The 24,083-nt window shown below is 38.0% G+C and overlaps 1 protein-coding gene and 1 long non-coding RNA gene across 3 annotated transcripts; both read left to right on the top strand.

Moving 5' to 3' along the window:
* Positions 1–597: 597 nt before the first annotated feature.
* Positions 598–21,276, top strand: LOC145238828 (transmembrane and coiled-coil domain-containing protein 4-like). 2 transcript variants are annotated; one of them, XM_080102105.1, is made up of 19 exons: positions 598–895; positions 1,179–1,329; positions 1,504–1,694; positions 1,974–2,116; positions 3,030–3,248; positions 3,805–3,969; positions 4,673–4,767; positions 4,833–4,959; positions 5,317–5,434; positions 6,153–6,332; positions 16,519–16,692; positions 17,802–18,003; positions 18,165–18,356; positions 18,479–18,544; positions 19,151–19,219; positions 19,616–19,726; positions 19,949–20,075; positions 20,644–20,849; positions 21,037–21,276. In XM_080102105.1, the coding sequence occupies exons 1-19, from the start codon at positions 693–695 to the stop codon at positions 21,151–21,153; spliced, it is 2,856 nt and encodes a 951-aa protein (XP_079958231.1). In that variant the 5' UTR covers positions 598–692; the 3' UTR covers positions 21,154–21,276. The 2 variants fall into 2 exon arrangements, with proteins under 2 accessions (XP_079958231.1, XP_079958232.1); XM_080102106.1 differs by lacking the exons at positions 16,519–16,692; positions 17,802–18,003; positions 18,165–18,356; ... (4 more) ...; positions 20,644–20,849; positions 21,037–21,276 and adding an exon at positions 6,680–8,171.
* LOC145238831 (uncharacterized) lies at positions 12,796–15,279 on the top strand. The gene is made up of 3 exons (XR_013862184.1): positions 12,796–12,816; positions 12,890–12,934; positions 15,127–15,279. It is a non-coding gene; the product is annotated as an uncharacterized LOC145238831 (long non-coding RNA).
* Positions 21,277–24,083: the final 2,807 nt, after the last annotated feature.

Here is a 24,083-nt window from a genome sequence, read left to right as displayed (position 1 = left end):
TTTTCAAATGCACTGCTATCCTACATCTAACCATACCTTTACACAATTTTGTAAACCCAAGGCAGACTTTTCAACAGTTTTATAAATCATGCAACGATTGTTTTAAGTTTAAACACAACACTGTAGCCTAGCCTAGCCTCATGTTTCATCTTAAGAATCAGAGAAAATATCGCCGCAAGTGCTGTGTACCTTTTCATATGAGTCTCTGGCGCAGTGATTTTTAAACTGTGTGCGGCGGCACACCAGTGTGCGGTGCGAGAGTCCATGTGTGACGCGAAATAGTCCCTATTTTAAAGTGCGAACATTTCCTGGTGTTTTAGGACTTTTTGACGAAATACTGGTGAGCATAACACAGTTTCAAAGCTCATATTTTTGTTGTTGGTAATAAAAGCATCCTTACCGCAACATTAAAGTTACTAATGCGCCGCATGCTGAAAAAGTTTGAGAACCACTGCTCTAGCGTAAAATGTTTAAGGACAACTTTTGCAAGTCGTCAATATGCTTACATGATTACTTTTTTGTGAAAAATTTCTATAGCATGACGTGTTACTCCAAACTAACACTAAAGTCGCTAAAGATTATGTAATTTAGGAGGGGAATTACCTTGTTGTCCCCTTTTGTGTGTTAAAGTTTCTTGTTGTTTACTATTAACTATTTGTACAGCATGATCACGTAAGCCCAAATCTTAAGGTATGTCCGATAAAAAGGATAAAGCGCCAGAAACAGATTCAGATGGAGCCAGTGAAGCTGTGGACGAAGACGGGAACAAAAATCCAATTAGCATAAACAGTGAGACTGCCAAGTTTGTTGAACATCTTTCTGACACTGTAAAGTTCTACTACTCTGGACTTTGTGCTGCTACGCTTCATCTTTTGTTTGGATGTGATGAAGAACGGTAAGACTTATATAAAAAGTATTTAGTCTGCCAAAACTACCGATGAAACACTTTAAACACAACACAAGTTTAAGTAAAAATTGTTAAATATTTCAAATAAACAACCATTTTTTATTGAGTGACAGTTATTCTTGCATCTTGAAGTTAAGTTTGCTGTAAAAATATTGTACAAATGTAATGTTTTAAATTGTAGCACAGTATTGTATGGTCTGCTGTTTCAAATTAAATACTGTTTAAGTCTTGTGGGTTTAAGATATTAAAACACATTAGTTTTGTTTCATAGAGATTTTAGACACAATGTAGTGACTTCATTTGTTGCCCATGTTTTTCTGCCAAGTAATGTCACAAACACAATGCAAGCTTTGTGTGATGGACATGGTTCACAGGGGACTGATGTTTTTGTGGACAACCTTATAAAGGAAGAACAAATCGAGGTAAGAAATCATAAACACAACCACCTTTTATTAAAAGGTTTTCACCACCAGTGTGACTGCATGTTATAATGCAAGATAGTGCTGTTTTAAACTGTTATTATTCAGTGATAGAAAGATACAAAAGCAAAATAATAGGCAAAGATAATACCTTTTATTGAACAGTTGTATGTTCAGGGTAACATGATGAAACTTGTCACTGATTTGGTGACATGGGGTGTGACATCATTCAATGGACGCTACGATGCTCGTACAAGAGTTGCAATTCGTCACATGACCTGGAGACTTCGTATTAGGTTTGAAGAGCTGGAAGATGTGGAAGAACTTCTCATTAAAATGCTAAGAGAGTGTACAGAGAAGGAAAAAGGGTTAGAACAATGTTTTGCTTAAAATTGGTGGAATTCGTGCTGTCGCGCTGTCCAACTGCCTGCCAAATTGCAGTTTATAAATATTTTTTAAATGTTTAAGTGGGTTTTAATTTGAGCAATATGTTAAATACTGGTTAAAATCTATGCTGTCCTAAGTCTTCACCAATTAAACAAAAAGATTCTAAATTTTGATTTGAACCACCGGTCTGTTGGACAAACAGATTAAACATGTTTACAATGGAAAGCAAGTTTTTGACAGTCACATGTGCTTTTGTACAGTGAGCAGGAGGCTGTGAAAAACAGAAAAGCTCGAAATCAGAAAATCAAGAGGTTTGCCTTGATTGGACTTGCTACTGCTGGTGGTGGTGCACTCATTGGATTAACTGGTGGACTTGCAGCTCCGTTTGTGGCTGCTGGAGCTGGTAAGTAGAAGCAGTTTTATTGTTGTCCATAATTTGACAGTTTTCTGTTTCTGTAAACGCTTTTGGGTTCCCTAACATGTTTTGTAAAACCAACCAAGAAAAACTTGTTTTTGTGAATACCTTAAGTTGTTTATATTGAAACGTTTATTCGGATAAGGGTTGGTAAACTTATGTGCTGCTTGCATTTTTTTCACCCATCTGAAAAATTACTTTTTTTGTGTGACATGCGTTGATAAGTGACTTTGTTGTATTCACCTTGCAATTAGCCTGCCAAATCCTTTTAAGACACATCCTAAATTCTTTCTTTTTAGTGTTAAGATTGTAAGGGTGAGCTGTATCCCTTCCACATGTTTACCATGATCGGTTTCACAGATAAATGCTCACATGGCACCCAAACAAACAACCAAAACAATTTTCTACATTTGACAAATAAAGGGTTGTCTAATTTTTTAATCTCTGAACAAGGGTATACATAACATTTAAATTAATGTCGTTGGTATTTTTTGTCACACACAATAGACAAATCCTCAAAAAACAGTTTGATGCAAAAAAAAAACATTTAATGCATAGTGGTGTCGAGCAACTAGTTTGATTTTTAGGATTTTGTTTCATTTTATAAACTTTAGGATATTATTATAAGATTCTTCCTTAAGTACTTAAAAAGCTCTGGATTTTGAAGGAAATTTTTCAAGGCAGGCTTCATAGTATCATATTTCAAATTACTTGAAACTTCATTTCATGCAGTGTAAGTTTATGATGCAGGCATAAACAAAATGACTACCATGATACCCAGTTGGAGATTGATTGAATGTTATCTCTGGGTAACCCGCTTCAAGTATCACTCTGCTATAGAATGCAATGTACATGAGTTTTTTCTTTGCCAACCATCTAATTGTGTTGTTGTCTACAACAGGTGCCATCCTTGGTGGAGCATCTGCTGCTGCACTGGGATCAGTAGCAGGACTTGCTGTTATTACATCATTGTTTGGAGCTGCAGGTGCTGGTCTCACAGGATACAAAATGAAGCAAAGAGTTGGAGGAATAGATGAGTTCCAATTCCGACCACTGACAGCTTCGAAACAGCTTTCTATCACCATTGCAATTTCTGGATGGTTGTCCAATGATTCTGACAGTAAGAATTTACTAAATAAATGGTCAAGTTTATAGATATATGCATGTGTGCAGCAAATTTTTGACTAGGGACATTAGTGTGACTGAAGTATTCAAATAATTACTTGACTTCAATTGTATAATAAATTGGCACGTGCAACTTACAATTAAAATGCAAACAACCAAGATTTAAAAGTTTGATAAGATTGCTTAATCTGGCACTAGTATTTTTGCAAGTTCAGGATAGCAACTTGTTTGTTTCTCAGTATCTTGTGTTTCTTTCAGCAAGAGACTTGAGGGGCATTGCTCCAACTCATTGGTTGAACTAAATTAAGGTTACCAACTAAGTCGATAACATAAAAAATGATTCAATGGACTTACAATAAAGCAGGCAACTCGAATGGGGACTCATTGTAAGCTCAAGGCATTCAACAAACAACTTCAAAATTCAAAACTTTGGCCACTATTCCACTGTGATGTCATTCCTCCACTTAATCTGTAAACACCATAAACTCTATGACATTTTTAGGCATACGATTTTACTTAACATTCTATATATCACTTTATGTTTTCTTTAGCTGGATTTGTTATGCCGTGGTTGAACATGCTGCAGGGTCGTGAGCAGTATTGTCTTGTCTGGGAATCGAAACATTTGATGAGATTAGGAAACGCATTTGAATACATTCTTGATAGCCTGGTGAGCGTTGCAGCCACTGAAGCACTCAAGTATACAGTACTAGCAGGCAAGTATGTTGTAAATCTCCAAATCATTGTAGGAATTGGTAAATTTTGTACCTGATATATCCTTTCCTCCTACTACTGTTACTAAATAAATAAATCAATGAAACAATACATTAGAATATGTGACACTATATTGTGCAGAACACTCTTTTTACTTTACGTTACGTTTTTTACTTTATTTGTAAGTTTGTAAAATGTCCCCTTTTTCGTTTATTTTAACATATTTTGTTTGTTTGTATCAGACATTAGATGATTTTGACTGTTTTATACGTTTTTTGCTTCTTTTTCTATCCCACCCTGCTCCATTTCGTGGAGGTAATGATAGTTGAGTAGCTTAATCAGTTAATTCCCCAAAATGTTTTCTCCCAATCTAAAGCGCCAAATTTACGTTGTTTGTGAGCTCTCCGCTATCGACGGTGTAGCTGCAGTGCGTTCTACCCCTTGTCTGTCCGTTGTATCCTATCAATTTCGTATTTCAAAACGTTGCAACGCTGCGCAGCTATTTCCTGCTTAGCGATTGATTAAATACTATTGTGTCGCTGCAGTCTTAGGCACCGAGCAAAAAAAAACTAGAGTTACCATGCCCTTATGTTAGGAGATTTTTCAAGTTTTTTTTACGTGAAGTGTTGCATGAATGCGTACAAAAAAAGATCATGTAAAAGTGCAAAACATTATTTTTGAACTAGTTTAAACTTTTCATTTCAGGTCTTATCACTGCCATTGCTTGGCCAGCTTCTCTTCTTTCGGTGGCAAGTGTAATTGACAACCCATGGAGCGTTTGTCTCCAACGGTCTTCACAGGTGGCCATAGTTTTAGGTGATTAAACTTCCAGCAACCTGGTTTGTAAATCCTGTCGATTTCATAGGTTGGACGCCAGTTGGCCGAAGTTCTCCTCGCCCGGGAACACGGTCATCGACCTGTTACGCTGATTGGATTTAGTCTCGGCGCACGAGTCATCTTTTACTGCCTCGAGGAAATGTCCAAACGAAAAAGTAAACACTGTTATACAGTAATGTTTTAAATTGATGCGAAAATTGGCAGCTTATTCTCTTAGCGTTTTTTGAGTCTGTAGATTTGATATTTGGCAATTTAAAATTCCACCATAATTCGAAAACGAACAATACTTGACAAACACATGATGATTTCAGTAAAACGTCTATCAGAAACACGACTGTATTGGCCCTGAAATTACTTTTATTTCACAAAACGGCCAAAAGAAAATAATGGAAAAATTCGGGCAATACGGATTTTAGAACCAGCCCTGTTGGGAGTTTATTTAATCAATACTGTTTCTAACGTAACTAGGTCCTATAACGTTTTTTGTAGCTATAAGTATTTTGTTGTTTTAGATCACAAAGGCATAGTGGAAGATGTTTATCTCCTCGGAGCTCCTGTAAGTGGAAAAGAGCAGGATTGGATGAAACTCTCGTCAGTTGTATCTGGTCATATTACCAACGCCTATTGCAGGTATGAAGTCAATGTTACCTCTAAACATGTAATAGTATAATGCAACAACAAACTTGTTATTGTCGATAGTAATATACATTATAATTGACATTGCATTTTATTAAAATGAATAACTGTTGGTCGCTGAGTCAATTTGTAGAGCATTTCATTTTGTTGTGGACGCGATAAAATGTTTTATTTGTTTCCACCAGAAAACAATACAGAAACAAAACAAAAATAAAACGTATACTCGTTGGTGTGGGTAACTTTTCATATAACTCCCTTTCCTTACATACAAAATTGCATGTGTAGATCTTTTACTGCTTGCGAAAATAGTCCTTTAACAAAAAACCGAGGAGGCTTAACGTAAGATTTATATGAGTGCATACTCTAATGGGAAATGCATAGATTTCAATAATATCAGAGAGCATTCTGTCCTATTTTGTTATAGATATACGGAACATCAGATAAAGTGTGCTAAATGCCCATGGCACAAAGAGCACTGGCGAATTTAACAAGAAAATTCTTTAAAAATGTTGACGGTTTGGGCGATTTTGGGTTGTAGTGAAATAAAACTATTAACAGAACCAAGTTTTAATTTTAAATTTAATATATAACCCTAATCTGACAGCTAATACAAATAACTACCCTCTTTGTTCCTCCGGCCCGTGTTTAGCAAATTTTGTCTGAGTTGTTATGTCAGTAGTGCTACCTAGATATAGAGGGTTTTTACTCTCAGGACGGACTGGCTTCTGCGTTTTTTGTATCGCACAAGTGCAAGACAAGTTCAGGTGGCAGGATTGCAGCCTGTCACTTGGAACGACCGTCGTATGATCAATATTGACCTCAGTTCGATTGTGGATGGACATCTTGACTATGCCAAGAATATGGACACAATCCTATCTGCCGTCGGTGTCAGGTAAAGTAATCTAAATGCATGTATAATTTCTACGTTTTGTATTAGCCGATATGTTTAGAAATTTGGGAGGCTGTGTGACGGATTGCACGTAAAATGTTTCAGCGAACTTGAGAGCGCCTAATTCAGCCAGTTTTAAATGGTAATGTCCGTATTTGACAATTGTTGCTCACTCCATTTAAGAGCGTAACGTTAGTATCGTTAGTAACATATCCACAGTAAGTCCTAAAAGACATAGTGCTGGATAAAGGTAAAGTATCCGAGATACACAAACGGTTTGGCGAAACCTATTTTAAGGGTGACCAAGAAACAGTCAAAACACAAATGGCATTTCCCTGACTATTTAACAGAACCAAAGAGAAAGCTCGTTTTCTCGATGGTGGTGTCAAGGCCAAGAAGTCGGTAAGTCTACCGGCAATTTCTGATGTTTCCAAAGAAGTTACTGCATCAACAAGTATCTCCTGTCACAATTTGAAACCTCATCCACTCTCTGAGGACGTTTCTGCAAATTGTTTATCTAAATCTGAGTCAGCTTCAGGTAAAATGGCAGAGGACGAATCTGAAAGCCTTGTAAATGACCGCGGAGAAGCAAATTTACAATCGGACCACTCGTTGGTGAATGATCCTACTGACCCTGTAAGTTGTAGTGGATCAGACATTACAGCCGAAGTCTCTTCTGTTGAAGAACCAAATCAGAGTCCTAACTTCGTTGTGGTTTCAAGCAGTAAGAACATTGGTGCAACGAATGCTAATGAGATTTCGGATGAAGTGAGGGAAAGTGATCTTAATAATCAGGACTTGGATCTTTTTACAACCTCAGAAATACCTAGAAAAGAATCGGTAACAGATGATGTATTCCACTCGAAAAACTCGGAAGTGGATCCCTTGGTTGCTAATATGGATGAATGATGTATCGTAACATTTACGCATTAACTCTTATTTGCTGTTTAAAACAACGTGGTAGGTGGTGGGAAATGGTATGGTTGTAAGGTTTAGGTGGATTCTTTCAGGCTTTGTGGTATTACCGATTAATTTATTATTGATTTGTCATGCTGCTTTTATCATTTTGTAATTTTGTAAAAAATGTTTAATGGTAGAAGACAAGATGGGCTCGTAGTGAAACCTGCATAGTACTTAGTAGGTGTAAAGTGACAACAGACTACAGGAATCAGCGTGTGTAACAGGGTTCCGACGTATCTCTCTTCACTTATCAAATAAACAATATACTCAAAAAGAGCGGCACACGTTTACCGTCATTTAAGCATTTTTTTAGAGAAATATTCATTTCGCCTATTTGGAAGGCTATTTTGAGTATATTTTGTACAGTACTTAGTAATTTTTTGGTATTCACTTGAGTTGTGTAAAACGTTTATATCTATTTAAAAGGTCTGTATATCTTTTGGGTAAACCGTGTACATTATTCCAGGTATTTCCATGCAGTTTTATGACTCGTTGTGCATTTTGAATTTCTTTTTAACAAGCGTCTCATTGGTTATGCACTTGTTTCATTTTTTACGTGTTTAAATTGTGACCAAAAATTGAACGCGAGTCCCTGTCTACGAAAAACGTCACAATATTATTGTTTTTTCTTTATGGTAATATTTTCACAACACATTGTCTGTTGACGAACATCCGCCGTGCTTTCAAAAAAACTGTGGATATAGCTTAATGATCGCGACCAAACGCAAATTTATGATCACGACCAAACGCATCTGTGGCTTGCGTACATTTTGTACTGCGATGTGTCTGTTTTTTATTTACTGTGATTTTTCGCTATCCCGGTGTATGAATAATTTTTCAGGCGAGGGAAAAGTTGAAACAATGTTTTTGCGAGGATTTGTATATGTCGAGAAACGTCGTGTTTTTCAGCTGGTAAAATGATCAAACACAAAAATCGTTAGCAACACGTCAAGTTAACAGTTTGCAGACCTAAAAGCATGGCCGCCGGCAGAAATTTCTAAAATTTTCAAATCTTTGATATTTTTGATTGAGCATCAACTTCATTTTTCGCACAACAGCCTGCAGGTAAGGTTCTTACTCCTACGTGCCCGTGCCCACGTTTATATGAGGAAGATTTGTACTGCCGTCAACAAAAGTCTGTTTGTGCCGAAAAACCAAAGGGATTACAGGCCCAGTGCACATCCTGTATTGTTTGGGTGGATTTTGTTTTCGGTTTTGGGATGTCGGTTATGAATTTTCGATTGCGATAAGGTGCTGCCGATTTGCCGGAAGCTTATGTGTTGGCTCATGAATTTAGAGAATAACATTTGTAAATTTCAGAGGCCAGCGCACATCGAATGTTGTTGTGGTAAATATGGCATATTGTAATTATATTTCGGCATGACTCTAATTTGATGTGGCATCGTGTTTGGGCTTATTTTAAAGCTTTTTTTTTTCTTTTTTCTTATGTATATAGTGATTGTTGACCAGTTACACCAGGGGTGTCCGAACTTTCCTCAACTTGGAGAAAGTTTATGAAGCCGCATGCGGGGCCAACGCTGATACACAAATAAGCAACTGCACAACAATCTTGTCATCAAAAATGTTAACACAAAGCTGCTTGTAGAGTTTTATTTCACAAGGTTATGCGATATTTTGGTACAGGCACAAGTAATAAAATGCTATACTAGAGCGACTTGTAGTTGCTGTTAGTTTTTTTAAATGACGCTATAAATTAGGTTTAATTGCGATGTTTATTGAAAAAGTGGTGGATTTCATCTTACAAGCTGCACCCCTTTCATTACACGCATACAGGTAGTTTGCAACTGTATGTTGTAACACGCAATTTGTATTTTCCATATCCTAAAACGCAATGCCAATTCTCTTTTTTTTGACGATAAATAATGTTTTTATTAATTCAGTTCTCGCTTTTAAACCTTGGCGGGCCATGTGCAACATTATTTGAAAATACTACATATGGCCTGCAGCGTGTAGCCTATGATCCGGGCCATAGCAAACAAAACAAAATTGAACATAGGGCATTTTTTTACCCAATCCGAACCCGAATAACTCAACAGTTCGTAGGAAACTTGGTCGGCAGCTGTTTCGGTGTTATCTTCACTTGGCAGACTATGCGCAATTTTGTTTTTCGTTTGCATTTTTTTACCGCACAAACGCATTCGCAAAGCATCGGTCTACCAGTTAGTTGACAGGCACCAATTTGAAGCGTTAATCGTTTTTATAATTTGGTAAACACCTGGTTTTCTACAGCCGGATCCGTAGTATAGATAAGTCATTTGTTTTGCACCTGTAGAATAACCAAATTAAGTCTATATATGAGGTGACCTGCAGTGGTAACTATAGTTTTTACATCATTTGACTAGCAATAGCATTCAGCATGCAAGATTGGTTGTGCTTGCAGACTAAACTGTCACCAGAAAATACGTGGTCGCTGACTGATGGTGCAAAAAGCGTAACAGAGAAAATGTGTCATTTCAGTTGAAGACGAGCAACTATAATAGCCTACTGTTGTTAGTGCACAGCGAGGAGTACAGACTTTTTTGCTGCAGTTTAGTCTCACTCTCACTGTAAAATTGTTTTGTTTACTGCTGGAAGAGTCGCAAGTTTGAGGGCCAACATAGGTTCACATATAGCCTAGTCCAGTGCTTCCCAACCTTTTCTAGCTCGCGGCCCATTCAAAAAAAAATTTTTTTTGGCGGACCACCGTTTAATATTGCAACAAAACCACAATGGAAAAGAACTAAAATTGACAGAAAATAATAACCGCACAAGCAATACTTCTGGTAATGTGAAGCCTGAGCTTGCTGATTTGATATGATTTATGAGATCACTATACTACTTTCTGGGAAAAATAAAGTATTCATTTTGTACCTACGCAAAGACCAAATAAAGCTAACAAAGACAGTTACAGCTTCAAGATTTTACAACTAGTACAAGTACTGTTGTGACGCGACAATTGCAGTTTGTTTGTGTAATAAAGCTTTGTTTAAAGTGAACTATTATGCGGCTTTCATGGTGAGTAATATTATATTTTTGCGAAAAAAGGTTAAATTTGAAAGTACGTCTACACCAGGGGTCTCAAACACGCGGCCCTCCAAGGGTTTTGTGCGGCCCGCGAAGGTACTTTTAGAAGTTATGTGTTTTACTCAAGTGGAATACCCTGTAAAACCAGTGAGTTTACATGATATAATCATTCTCTGATAGTGGTATTTGCAACGTTTAAACGGCGTGATCGAAATAGTCCATCTTTAGAATCAGCAATTGCAATTGTTGCGTCATTTTTTTCATTGTTGTATCACTGAATGCCATTGTTTCCACACAAAGCTTCACTTTGCTACACTGTATATTTGTTTGTAATTTATTACAGTATTGTTTTTTAATGTAGATAACGGGATTAACAAATATTTCCCTTTTTAATCACGCAATATGTTTGTTGTCATGTTACACTGTTACAAATGTTTCGATAGTGCGGCCCTCGACTTACTTAAAAGTTTGTTTTTGGCCCTCAAAGCAGTTTGAGTTTGCGACCCCTGGTCTACACAAACTGTGTAACTTTTTTTAACTTCTATATTGGTATGGTAATAGTTTGAAAAGCTTCACGGCCCAGCAGAAAGTACGTCGCGGACCACCAGTGGGCCGCGGACCACCGGTTGGGAAGCGCTGGCCTAGGCCAGTGTTTCCCAACCTATGGGTCGCGACCCAAAGTTGGGTCGCCTGAACATTCTGTTGGGTCGCTTGTTTTATAATATGAGCATCTGCTTTTTGACTTCGCCTCGTGGCGTTATTTTAATATTTCCCAAGGCTTTAACTTGTTGCCCAATAATAATTTCATTGCTTGTTGTGATAATGGTTAAAACTCTTTGTGACGTCATAAAGTGTGTTAGTTCACAGTTGAGCGTTGTCTGGCTAATAATTCTTGGATTCAGCTCCAAGTTCGGAATAAATGGAAATGTTTGGTCGAAAACAACAACAACAGTATTTGTTCGTTATAAGGTTATTGATTTGCCAAACTGGCGTAGCAATTTTCAAAAAGCTTTCTTAATTTAGAGACAGAAATACAATTAAAATAACATGTCCATGGGTCGCGAAAAAATACTTAACGAAATTTTGGTAAGTATTTGGGTCGCGTTAAAAAATGGTTGGGAACCACTGGCCTAGGCTATGGGTGGCTTTTTTGTCTTAATGTAAAATACCCAAACGTGCGATATTCATAGGCAATTAGGAAATTCTTCAATCAATTCTCCTTACATAAATCGGACTTTTGTTCCTCGCTGCCAGGTTACCTTCTAACTATTACAATATTGAATTTTGGCCGCAGGCGAGAACCAGTTATAAATGACTCAAATTTGCAAAGACTTGTGACGCTTTATTCAACAATAACATCAGCTTTTGGGAATGTCAAAAGTGACGAAATTGCTTATAGCTGCTCTGCTGGCTTAAAATAACTTTTTTTCGGTGTAGGCCTATAATCAGATTTTTTACAAAAAAGCGTTTCTCAAACTGTAGCACTCGTACACTATGGTGGTCTGAGAAAGCGTTTCGATTGGTATGCCATAAGCTTTGTTTGTAGGTGGTGTGCTGGTTAAAAGTAACTTTTTTCCGGTGTATAATCAGATTTATTTATGAAAAAAGCGTTTTTCAACTGTAGTACTCGTACACTACAGTAGTCTGAGTGGGCTCTTTGATAAGCTTATGCAGTGGTTCTTAACCTTTTTGGTGTGGTTTCCCACTAACGTCAATCACCAACTTCGAATTTCCCCCTCGAAGTTATTTTAAAAATCATGTTTTGTGCCCTACGTTAACAAAAAAATATTTTTTAAATAAAATAATTTTGTGGAGCGATTTGGTCTGGACCCTAAAGGTATACTACAATCTCATTTAGTTTAAATAGTGCTTCTGTGTAAGATTAAACTTTTTGAAGTACTGAAGAGTCTGCTCTGCTTGCATTATTCATTTATTGCATCACAATTAACAAAGGAAAGGCTTCTATTCGCGCACAATAGCAAAGTCATTGATGGTTTTAGTCTTGTCTGTGATTTAACAAACGGCCTTTGGATTTGTATGTGTCTTGTAAACCTTGGTGAAATTAATCTTACATGTTGTTGCAGAAAATTTTTAGTAAAGTAACTTTTAATGGTTAATTCTAAGCCGGATTCGACCCTCGAGCGCGAGTTTGCTCTTTTCAAGCTTACATAATTTCCCTTTCGAAAACATTAAATTTCCCACTAGTGGGAAATTTCCCACCGGTTAAGAACCACTGAGCTTATGTATCTTAATGACAGTCTGTTTGGGCAGCATCTAGTTTTGCACTTGTCTTTAGAAATAAGTTAATTTGCACTGAGAGAGCAGAACCCTTTAAAAAGTACGCGATTATAAATAAAGTTGGGAATCTCTGCTCTTGTAGCTTTAGCAAGTCCGAGCACGAAAGCTGTAGCCTAATTATTTCTTGTCTATATCAGATTTTTTAGAAAGTAGTAAACAGTTTTTGCAGCTGCAAACACATACAACTTTACATGGATTTCGACAGGTAAGAACGATTTTCAATACTTTGTCGTGAGTCATGGCGCTGTGCAACCCTAAATTCTAAATTTTGGTTACAGTTTCTTTACCCCACGAGCTCGGAATTTTAAGCTCAACAAGGTCCGGTATGTACAAAGTTTTTATTTTGTCTTTCCGTAAAAAGTGCATAACACCCCCGGCGCATATCTGTTGGTTAACGTCACAGTCGCGGCCAAAATGGCCAATGGGATATTGCATTGTCCTTTCAAGTTTTTTTTGGGGGGTGCAGTGGTAATGGTGGCCCATAAATCAACCTTTTGGCATTGGCTAATAGTGGCGGGATTTAAAAAAAAAAGTGTTTTCTTCCCAATAAAACCTCATGTGATATAAATTAGGTTTTGACATTGCGTAAAGTGCAAAACAAACGAAAGAGCTAAAAAGTTAATTTCCCACAAGAGCGATTACTTGTTTTTTACTTCTGCACACGACCCTGCAATCAAAGCACGTTATATGTCGCTTATAGCCTTCTTTTCGTAGTTGTAAGTTGTATTAGGGCCATTAATAGCTTGTATTCAACACGTCGACCTAAATACCTCAGATTTCATTAAAAGTAGAGGAAACGAAAGGTTTTAAAACCGCAGTTAAACCCGGAATGAATTTTTTTTGGTTAGCATGAACCATTGTTAGACATAAAAAACCTGGTCAAAATTTGTACTAGAAAGCGCCCTGGAAACCCTTGAAAAAGAGTAAAAAAACGTGGAAAAACAGTGATATATGATGTGCGAACTATAAAAAATTCTTTTCATTCAGACATTGATGTTTCTCATTTTAGGGTGTAAGTTGGTGGTAAATACTCCGTTAAAAACGTTGGATATTTTATAAAATCGCCCTACGAAAATTTTTGAAAATCAACATTTGCCTGTTTCATCAGAAAATTTTACTTGTATATTTTTCAAACTTGGGCTACATGGCGAAATTTAAACCTTATAGTTTAAACTTTTAAACATGTACCACAAGCCTTCAGGACAGAAACGATTAATGGTACTGAAACTGATATCATCAGACTGTTTGTACAGTTCTATTTGCAACCGGCAAACTTACTTTTTAACTAATGCCAGCAGTTTCGTACTACACGTAAGGTTAAGCTCTTAAATTTACGGTTTTACTACTGTGCACATAGCTAGCTTAGTGGTAAGCTAACCTGTTTGGGATTGCCTTTTATTTGTCAGTATAAGTCACAACTACTAGAAGTTTCTAGAACAAATATATTTCACAATCAGGAACATTATCGTTAAGTAAGTTAAAGCTACGGGGTAAACATCAAACCAAAAAAAAACTAAACAACACAAAATATTCAGAAATCGGCACAAAATGTAGACCGCTTTGCAATGCGCGCTTGCCTAGATGTGAGGGAACAATCAATCACCTGCTGTTCAACACTCGATGAAGCGTACAAAATTTTGAAAGATATGATAAAATTAAACCAGGGGTCGGTAACATTTTTATTGTCGCGTGCCAATTTTCTTGTTTCGTCACAATGGCAACGGTTTGTGTACGAACTGTAACGCTTGGTTCTTGATTTTCTTGTTTCGTCACAATGGCAACTGTTTTGTGTACGAACTGTAACGCTTGGTTACAATTACAAATATGACAAAGTAACATAAATCATAGGTAATTTTTCAATGTGAACTCACTAACCCAGTGGTTCTCAACTGGTGGTCCATGGACCACTAGTGGTCCATGATGACTTTTTGGGTGGTCCACAAGACATCCACTAAATTCGGTGATAAACTAGAGATGATTGCATCTTGCATGTTGAAAGAGCATCAAAATGTTCGCTGTTAATAATTGTATCTCACTTCTTGAAAAACGACTTTAAAGAATTACGTTTCAAGCCCAAATTGTTGTTTCGTATGCTTACTTCAACTTTGATCAAAAATGAAATGGTCCACGATATTATTTTTACTGGGCCAGTGGTCCATGGCCTGAAATGAGTTGAGAACCACTGCACTAACCAAATGCCGTGCCATGAAAAATTGCCTCGCTTGCCAGAGGTTGCCGAGCACTGTATGTACTGTTCATGAGACCAGTAGTTTGTAACCTGCAGTGGTAAACAGGCGGTTAGTCACCTGGAAAAGAAATTTTGCACGCAGATGTCTAGATGTGCTGTATCAATATAAACGCTGTTGCAAGTGTAAATATCATTCGTGCTGAATGCGGCGTGCGGTGCAAGCTATGGGCTAAACGAAATTAAATATTCTATTGGGTATGCATGTTTTTAATTGCTGATTAAATGTAAAAAGTTTCACCATCCTAATTATATTTTTGTGCTCATTAGGGTTTCTTCAACAACATATCTCATTAGAAATCAATCTGGCGACCGGGTGTTGTTCAGATTCTAATTAGCAAACACTGCTTTGGAATTAAAGAAATTCAAAAATTGCTATGCGTTAACTAATAAACAAGTCTGACATTGAATTAAAAAATCTTTTTTTTTTGCTTTGCAGCCAATTTGCAGCCAAGAAGGCGTTATCCGGTTTACGTGCATCTTGTTTAAAAATGTTTAACATAATATTTACAATTCAACTCACTCATGACTTGGTTAATATTTTAAGGCGAACGGCAAATAGATTCAACCAATGTGCGCCACGCGTTCTGGAAATGTTGTTAGTATGTGTTCATGTCAATTAATGATAGCAAATTTTAGCTCAAAAGACGAAATGTAAAAAAATGAGGGAAGTTATTTAACTTTGCATTATCCAGACTAATTTCTGTATAACTCTAATTATGGAAATAGGTTTCCAAAGAAACAGAATCAGTCGGTAAACATTTAAGAATATATATTTCGCCTATTGGCATCGTCAGTTCTGCAAAAGCAAGAAAAAAAAACAATCAAATGAAGATAAAACATCAACAGGGTAAAAACCAACACCTAAACCACTACATAGGTGGAGAAGCGCGAACTGTGCGCGTGTGGGTCTGGCAAGCAATGACGCCCAAACCCGCGCACCAATCAAGTCTTATGAGAGACACGGATGAAACGCGCCTAGCAGTCGACCGGGCACAATAAGAGATAAGAAGCAAAGGAGGGCGCAACGATGACGAAAACAGAAGAATCAACAAAATACAAAAAAGCGACATACAAGGCAACCAATAACTGACTATCTGATTTTAGACAGTATCATGCGCTGAATGTTGATAGTAGTGCCGGTTAATTTTAGTCATTTGGCTTCAGCCTGGTCCAACAGGGCGGCTTCAGGACTCTCAGCAAACGTTACTTTGAAACATTCAGCGAGGTCCGTGTTTTTTAATACGAGATGGTGTCTTTGAATGCGTAATTCTGGCTAAGGGGCGCATTGTCACTGTGTTAATAAAAGCTGTCTAATTGAAAGGAATTCCAGGTCGTACGATGCCCCGTCCAACGTTTGACCGACATATTGGCTGCTGCAGAGCAGACAGGTTGCCACATAAATTCCGCAATTCTTGCAAGTGAGAGACTGCTTTAGCCAGATGGTCCGTCCGTGCTGAGTTCCATAATTAGAATTGTACTTGAACAAAAACAGTGATCGTCGTTAAGTATGTTGCCTGTCAGAGGGTCAGATACTGCTGAATCAATTGATTCTAAATTTCTGTATAGTTTTAGTCCAGGTAAAATGATCATAAAATAAGTGAAAATAAGGCATTGTGTTCTGTGACTCTTCTACTCAAAGCTTAAGAAATTGTTTTCCAGAGAAGCTTGTGGGATGGCTCAACAATACCCTGGTATGATTTCTATGGGAGGTGGAATCCCGAACCCTGAAATGATTCCTCTGAAAGAAATGACTTTGCAACTTGTAGATGGCAGTCAGGTTTACATAGACAAGCAGTACATGCACAAGATTTCATCTTATCCTGGTGGCGAAGGGTGAGCATTTACTGACAAAAGAGGAGTTTACCAGTCGAAATAAACTCAACTCAACTTAAAAACTTTAGCCTAGCGGGTATCTTGTTTATGACCTGGCATAGAACAAATACGGAGTCCATTTGAAGCTGAAAAAAGTATTGAACCAATAAAATCTACATGTCTACAATTTAGTTAAAGACATAGATGAATAGCTGGGATCAGACCTGAAGCTTCGATGCAGACCAGCGATTACGACACACTCATATAGATACCAAACAATTTATTTCTTTTGTGTGCGTTTAATCATCAACTTAACAGTATTGGTTCGAGTTATAGACTAAATTTGATTATAAGTAACTGTTCTATGATCTGCATTTAAGCTTAACATCGTCTTCTACAAAAGGCTATTTTCAGACACCTATTTAAACCAGTGGTTCCCAACCTTTCTACACCGCGGGACTGGTAAAAATGTAAAAAAAAATCCACGGACCGGCAACAAAACATCGCAGTAAATGCAACAGATATTTGTAAGCTTTTTGTTCATCAACGTTGTCGTTGCGCAATATAATGCAAGATTTAGTCATAGCCTATGTGTTTAGGACTACAAATTATACCCAAACGCCAATCAACTGAACTGAAACAACAAAATGCCAATCCATTTACACAAATCAATGCTGGTGGGATGTTTGCTGTTGTTTCGCTTTCAGTATGAACTTCAAAATCTTAAATCATCTCACAAGCGAAGAAATTAAGAATAACTTTGTTTTACAAACATTTGTTTAATGCTAGACACAGTTTATGACAAAACAATCATAAACGCCACAAAAGCTTGATTAAACAATTTTGCGGGTATGAGCTACTTTAGTTTTACAGCCAAGCGTAAAATGAGTTTCACAGGTACCAACAACTTTGCAAAACGCCTACTTATAATCCCATTTTGATAGTGGCTTGGCATAAAGTGAGATAATTTGCGGACCGGCAAAATATTTACGCGGACCGGCGGTTGGGAACCACTGATTTAAACCCCTAATTCCATCTCCCTAACCCAGTTTTATTTCTTACATTTTAAGCCCCCGGACCTATTTTCATGTTTATTCAACACGTAGTTTTACCTTCACCCTTTTTTGTAGGTATCGGGATTTAGTTGACTGGGTGCAAGAGTTTCATCTAAACTACCACAAACCCCCCTTTGTCAGAAACGGAGCCGCAAAATTTGGTGCTATGGCAACTACTGGCGCGCAAGGAGCATTGGACCTTATCTTTCGTGCTATATTAGACGTGGAAGACACAGTTATTATACCTAATATCGTGTACCCGCCAGCACTACACATGGTAAAAAAGACGATCATATTTACAAGAGTACATAAACTAAATTTACAGTAATGTGTGGTTTTCTTTGCGCAGAAAAGTCCTACCTTTTTACCTTGATACACTGCCTAAAAACTACCAATACTTTTACTTTAATCAGATTAAACGTTTGTTTACTTTTTAAGCTACGTTACATCGGCTGTGACATTTGTGCGGTTGACATGGATGAGCATGGTTTAATTCCACGGGAGCTACGAAAGAAATTACAGGACTGCTTGGACGCGGGGAAAAACCCTAAATGTATTTACACCGTCCCTACTGGCCACAACCCTACCGGTGCTACTGTACCGCTTGAAAGAAAGAAAGAAATATACAAGGTAAAGGCATTTTTTATTTTATTTTAATGTGATTTTTTTCTTTTTCTTAAATTTCTGGCATTACGTTCGTTTCCATTACTTTTGTGCACGTTACAACTTACAAATGCTCACTTTTTTTTCAGATTGCGCGGGAATTTAACCTGATTATTGTTGCGGATGATCCATACTACTTTCTTCAATTCAGTGAGGTAAAAAATGACCATGTGTGTTTGTGTTTCCAGCTTTGCTGCAAAAAACGCCCTTTAAAATATGATGCTTAGTTCAGCTTATGGAATGCAAAATTTCATCAAGATAATTTTAGTTTATAAAACCAAACAAATATGTGGTCTAAAGCAGTGGTCGGCAACCGTCGGTCCGCGGCCCGGTACCGGTCCGCGACGAGTTCGTTACCGGGCCGTATAATCTTTCGGGTTAAATGCTCTAAAACATTTTTCCCACGTATCCCTGGGATGATAAACTAATTTGTGTGTTTACATTGCTAAATATTTGTAGTTTTGTGAAGACCGGTCCGCGATAATGTTTTAGTTTCAAAACCGGTCCGCAGTAGAAAAAGGTTGCCGACCCCTGGTCTAAAGAGTTTTTTTGAGTGCGAATTGTCACCCGTAATGTCTTCCCAGCAATAGTTATCTAACAATAAGTATTCATAAGAACGACAGAAATAAAGTGTTTTCACCACACAGAGTTAAGACACTGATGCGAGTTCGAACGAATAATATTGAAGTGTCCTGCCTTAACCTTGTAAATACCTTGTAACATACGATGTCATAAAAGTATTACTTTCCCATTTTATATAGCAACTTGTTGCAAGTTACCAGTCGATTGACGAAGATGGAAGAGTTCTTAGAATTGATTCAACATCCAAGGTTACTGATTCGAATATCTTCAAACATGAAAAAAAGACCAATGCTTTAATTACTACTTAAAACAACTATGAACATAATTTCATAACTGGGATCAGCTAGTAGACTTCGTGGACTTTAGCGATTAGTTAATGCATAACTCACAGAACGCAGGTTTGTTAGAGGCGTTATACCGTACCAAGCCGATCTCCTAAGCATTCCATGCGGCCATGAGCTAGAAAAACGCCAAAATCCTATCCGGCTATGGGTTTGAATTACGCCTTGAATGGCCTGGTGTACCACACCAAAGTCGCATTAAACATATGAAACATAATACTAAGCACATAAGTATTTGGTAAAGAGAGATGCTGATTCTATGTTTTTAGAAATGTATCCTTCCTTATTTTAATGGAATTTTAGATTTTAGCCGCCGGATTGCGGGTCGGTTGGATTTCAGGAGCTTACCCATTTGTAAGAAAGTTGCTGATCATACATGCGACTTTGACACTTTCATCTTGTCACTTCAGCCAGGTAAGCGACGTGATTTCATTGTCCTCATTTCAAGTGACATTGGAATTGTTTACCACGATTACTTGACTTCTTCAATGCGGTTTTGTTTCTTTAAAAAAGTAAACTTAAGAGGATAGTGTTTCATTTGCAATTTGTTTAACGTGATGTGAAGATGCTAGATCGCTATGACTGATTCAATGCATTGAAAATCATTATTAAAGTGACATAGATAACATCTTTTAGAGCATGACGAGAGGTATATTTGATCTTTGGGGCGCCGAAGGCTTTTTCAAGCACATCGCAAAAATTCAAAGCTTCTACAAAAACAAAAGAGACCTTGCGCAACGGGCTGCCACCAAGTGGCTGACAGGTATTTAATTACTTCTGCTACAGGAGAAGATTATATTGATAAACTAAAGCAATCAAAACACATTTAAATGAAAGGTAATGTAAAATAAACAATATACCTTGGTTAATCCGAAACCGTTTGGACACCCCCCCCCCAAAAAAAAAAAACTTGCCCGAAAAGGCGGATCCGGATTAGCTGATGTCGATTAGTTCCAGTCTTACCACATCACAACTCAATTTTACTTCGAGTTTTTTCTTAGAATTGGGCGAAAAATTGGCCGAATCCCGTTTAACCGAGGTTTACTGTATAGATGTTTATACCTTTTCGTTTTTTGAAAACAAAATAAACTTACACAATGTGTAGTTTTTAAAGTCGCTTGTTACAAAATTGAAAAAAATAAGTCTATATCACTTTTTCTAAAGAGGTCTTCGGAGCCCGACTGTTTTTTCTGTTTAAACTTAGACAGATAATAAATATTGCCTATACTTGACGACATTTTCACACTGATTATTTTATTGTGTTTTGTAAATTGGGCCAATCTGTTTGCTTGTGCTGTTTTGATTTTCGGGTTTTTAACAATGTGCTTCAGGAATTTGTGAATGGAAATGTCCTTCTGCGGGAATTTATCTTTGGATTCGCGTAAAAAATCTCAAAGACAGTTCCTTTCTATTCGAATCAAGAACTTTTGAAAAAGGAGTTCTTGTTGTCCCTGGATTCACATTTTCCCCAACAGATGAGCAAAGTTCATGCTTCAGGATTTCATATTCTCTCGTAACGGATAAAATGTTGGATGAGGTGAAGGTTGCGTGTAGGATTTGAAGTTGTTTAGTAGAAATATTAAACTTCATGAAAACAAGAAACTTTTTGTGCCTATCAATTAATATGTTTTGCGCAAGCGAAATCGCCCAATTAATAGTTTGAAAAACGCACTGCTCTATATCTGCTTTAAACAGTCTTAACTCAGGAGTGTTTGTTTTCACAGGGAATGAAAAGGCTGTCAGAGGCTATTAAAGATGAAATGGTACGGATAGGTGTAAAGCAAATTCCGACTAACAAGATTGTGAACGGCGATCTGGCTGATCAAACTTCATTCACGTGAATAATAATCCTGTTGTCGTGTGTATGTTCTGTGTTTTCTGTTTCTTTTAACTTAATTTTGTCAGACTGTATTCCGATTAAAACTTTTAATACTAGATCATTAAAACTTTTAATACTAAGCAAACGGTGTTTTTTCACTAATCTGTTCAAACTCAAATTAACAAGCAGGGTTCGAAAATATCAAATTTGTTGCAAAAATGATTGCGCTTACACATCAAGTGTTTCTTTCTTGAAATTTATTTTCTTTCGAGCACTGGATTGCTTTTTCCGAAACAAGACGTCACGAGGTTTGGAAAACAACACGTAAACGTTCCAAGATTCTTATAAGTTAAAAAAGGGAGCCAGAAAGAATCAATAAAATACAGGCTGTAGAATTTTGACTGAACGAAACCGTTAATCTATGAGATCACAAGCAGACCAAAAAAAGGGAGGAGGCTACATAAAAACCTAACAAAACCGAAATGGTTTCAAATTCTGAATTTTCGGTTACGGTTCAGGGTTTCGGTAGGAGGAAGAAACCTAGTAGTGGGTCAAGTGGCCGCGGTGCGGCGTCTTTTTTGAGGCGGAATCAATGTGTTTTTGAGAAGAGGAGGCGGTAGCTTTTTTTGGGGGGTGTATAGAGGAGGTGGGTCTTTACACACGTACAAACACCCCCTCCTCATGTACTTTCCCTATGTTTTTAAGTAGGCGTAGCCTTCCTCTCAACGGTCGGGTGTTGGGGTATAAATTTCATTGAATGGGGTTGCTTTGTTTCATTTTTCTTGGCTATGGAATTTCTTCATCCATTTACTTGCGTTGTGGCCGGTCCAACCAGTTGCGGTAAAACGTATTTTGTTGCTCGTTTGATAAAGGAAAAGCAAGTCTCTCCCCCACCCGATCGAGTTGTTTGGTGTTATGGAGAGTGGCAAGCAGCGTATGAGGGTATAAGTGGTGTGGATTTTGTAAAGGGCTTGGCCACGGATTTGAATCCCGACGAACGAACGCTGCTGGTCATTGATGATTTGATGAGCGAGTGTGACAAAAGTGTAACAAACCTATTTACCAAGGGAAGTCACCACAAAAATGTCAGTGTCATCTACATTGTCCAAAACCTTTTTGATAAAGGCAAAGAGCACCGCACAATAAGCTTGAACGCTCATTACTTGGTGGTATTTAAAAATCCGAGAGACTCTTCGCAAATCATTCACCTGGCAAAGCAAGTGTATCCCGGGCGCTCGCGTGTTGTGCAAGAAGCATATAGTGACGCTACATCCAAGCCACACGGTTATTTGTTACTTGACTTCAAGCAGTCAACCCCGGATAAGTTTCGGCTGCGGAGCAACGTCTTTCGCGGTGAGACACCGTTTATCTACTTCCCCAAGTGAAAATGTCCAAACGCCTCCGCAGACAAGCTTCTTTGCTGACAACTCTCTGCACCGCTAAGCCTAGACTTGTGCGGACGATTATAAAAGGAGCGGACCACGACTTAATAAATTCCATTTGTGAATGCTGTCACAATGTTTTAAAGGGGAACGTAAACCTCTCTCCGAGTGAGCGTGGAAAACTTAAGCGTTACAAAAACGGTCTTCGGGAACTTGGAAAGAAGTCTACCAGTCTAAAGAGAAAACGCAAAATAATTCAACGTGGTGGATTTTTGTCTGCGTTATTGGGGCCTTTGATCGGGACTGTGATTCCGGCAATTGCTGGACTGTTCACTGGAGGAAAGTGAAAATAAAATAAAAAACACATAACAAATTTCAATGGAAAACGTTCAAAAACTCGCTTTGGTTGATCCACGAGTATTAAAATCCCTTCAACAAAAAACTCCTACCCAATCCACGCCTATTGAAAATGCAATGAGTGATTTGGATAAAGTAATGAACGGAATAGTGAAAGAACCAGGGGATTTGGAAAGCAAAGTGAAGTTGTACAACCAAGCTCTGCAACGATACCGCTTTTACAACAGCGAACTTATCAACAAACCAATGGAAATTTCTATTGTCGAAAAGGAAAAACCCGGCAGTGAAGAATCAAATCTGGAGGAAAAGCGAAAACAGGAGATAGTTGCCCACATCATCGCCTCTACGCCCAAGACATTCAAACGGAAAGCCGAGCGTGTAATGGGATTGATACGAGATAATCCTAATATCGACTTTCAAGCGACTGGCCAGCTAGTATTGAAAGGTCAAACGATCGAAAATAGCAACATTGAAGACTTGGTGCACGATATTATACGCAAGAGAAAAAAGACGGGCGGCCCCATCGGGTGGGATCAGTTTATGTTGGCTTTGACAGAAGCCAATGCTCCTAAGACATTGGTCGGTGATAAAAGGGAGGGACAGGGCATCTTCCAGGTGCCAGTCGCTTCACCTCGCAAACGTAGCACACGTCTTGCAAAACGATGGGTCGCTCTGTAGACTTTGCGGGGGCATACTTTACTCCGTCCAGTGTAGGAAGCCTTGGTGGTGTAGATCGACTTCGGCGGGCAACTCATTGCAAGCAGTCAACAGCGCGGGAATGGTTGCAAAAACAGGACACCTACACCCTCCATAAACCCATTCGAAAAAACTTTCTACGTTCTCGGGTTGTGGTCGGTGGGATCGACAGCCAGTGGCAGGCCGATTTGGTCGAAGTTATTAAACTGAGTCGATTTAATCGTGGTTTTAAGTATCTGCTTACCGTCATTGATGTATTTTCAAAATTCGCTTGGGTTGTACCAATAAAAAACAAAACCGGAAAAAGCCTTGTTCAGGCCTTCGAACGTATACTCTCAGAAAGTGGGCGCTGCCCGCAAAAACTTCAAACAGACCGTGGAAAAGAATTTGTAAACACACTCTTTCAAAAATGTTTGTCCAAACATCACATACAGTTTTTTACAACTTTTAACGATGAAACGAAGGCGTCTATTGTGGAGCGGTTTAATCGAACTTTAAAGGAGCGAATTTGGCGATA

The sequence above is a fragment of the Phallusia mammillata genome, chromosome 7 (assembly GCF_965637545.1).
Source record: "Phallusia mammillata chromosome 7, kaPhaMamm4.hap1.1, whole genome shotgun sequence".
Taxonomy (NCBI): Eukaryota; Metazoa; Chordata; class Ascidiacea; order Phlebobranchia; family Ascidiidae; genus Phallusia; species Phallusia mammillata.
This window is presented reverse-complemented; position numbering and strand designations above follow the sequence as displayed.

Bases quoted from the DNA above. Each gene is read 5' to 3' on its own strand.
- LOC145238828 (XM_080102105.1), top strand. From the start codon at position 693: ATGTCCGATAAAAAGGATAAAGCGCCAGAAACAGATTCAGATGGAGCC. The intron at 4,768-4,832 runs GTGGCCATAGTT...TCGATTTCATAG, and splicing joins GTCTCCAACGGTCTTCACAG to GTTGGACGCCAGTTGGCCGA. The intron at 18,357-18,478 runs GTAAAGGCATTT...CTTTTTTTTCAG, and splicing joins GAAAGAAAGAAATATACAAG to ATTGCGCGGGAATTTAACCT.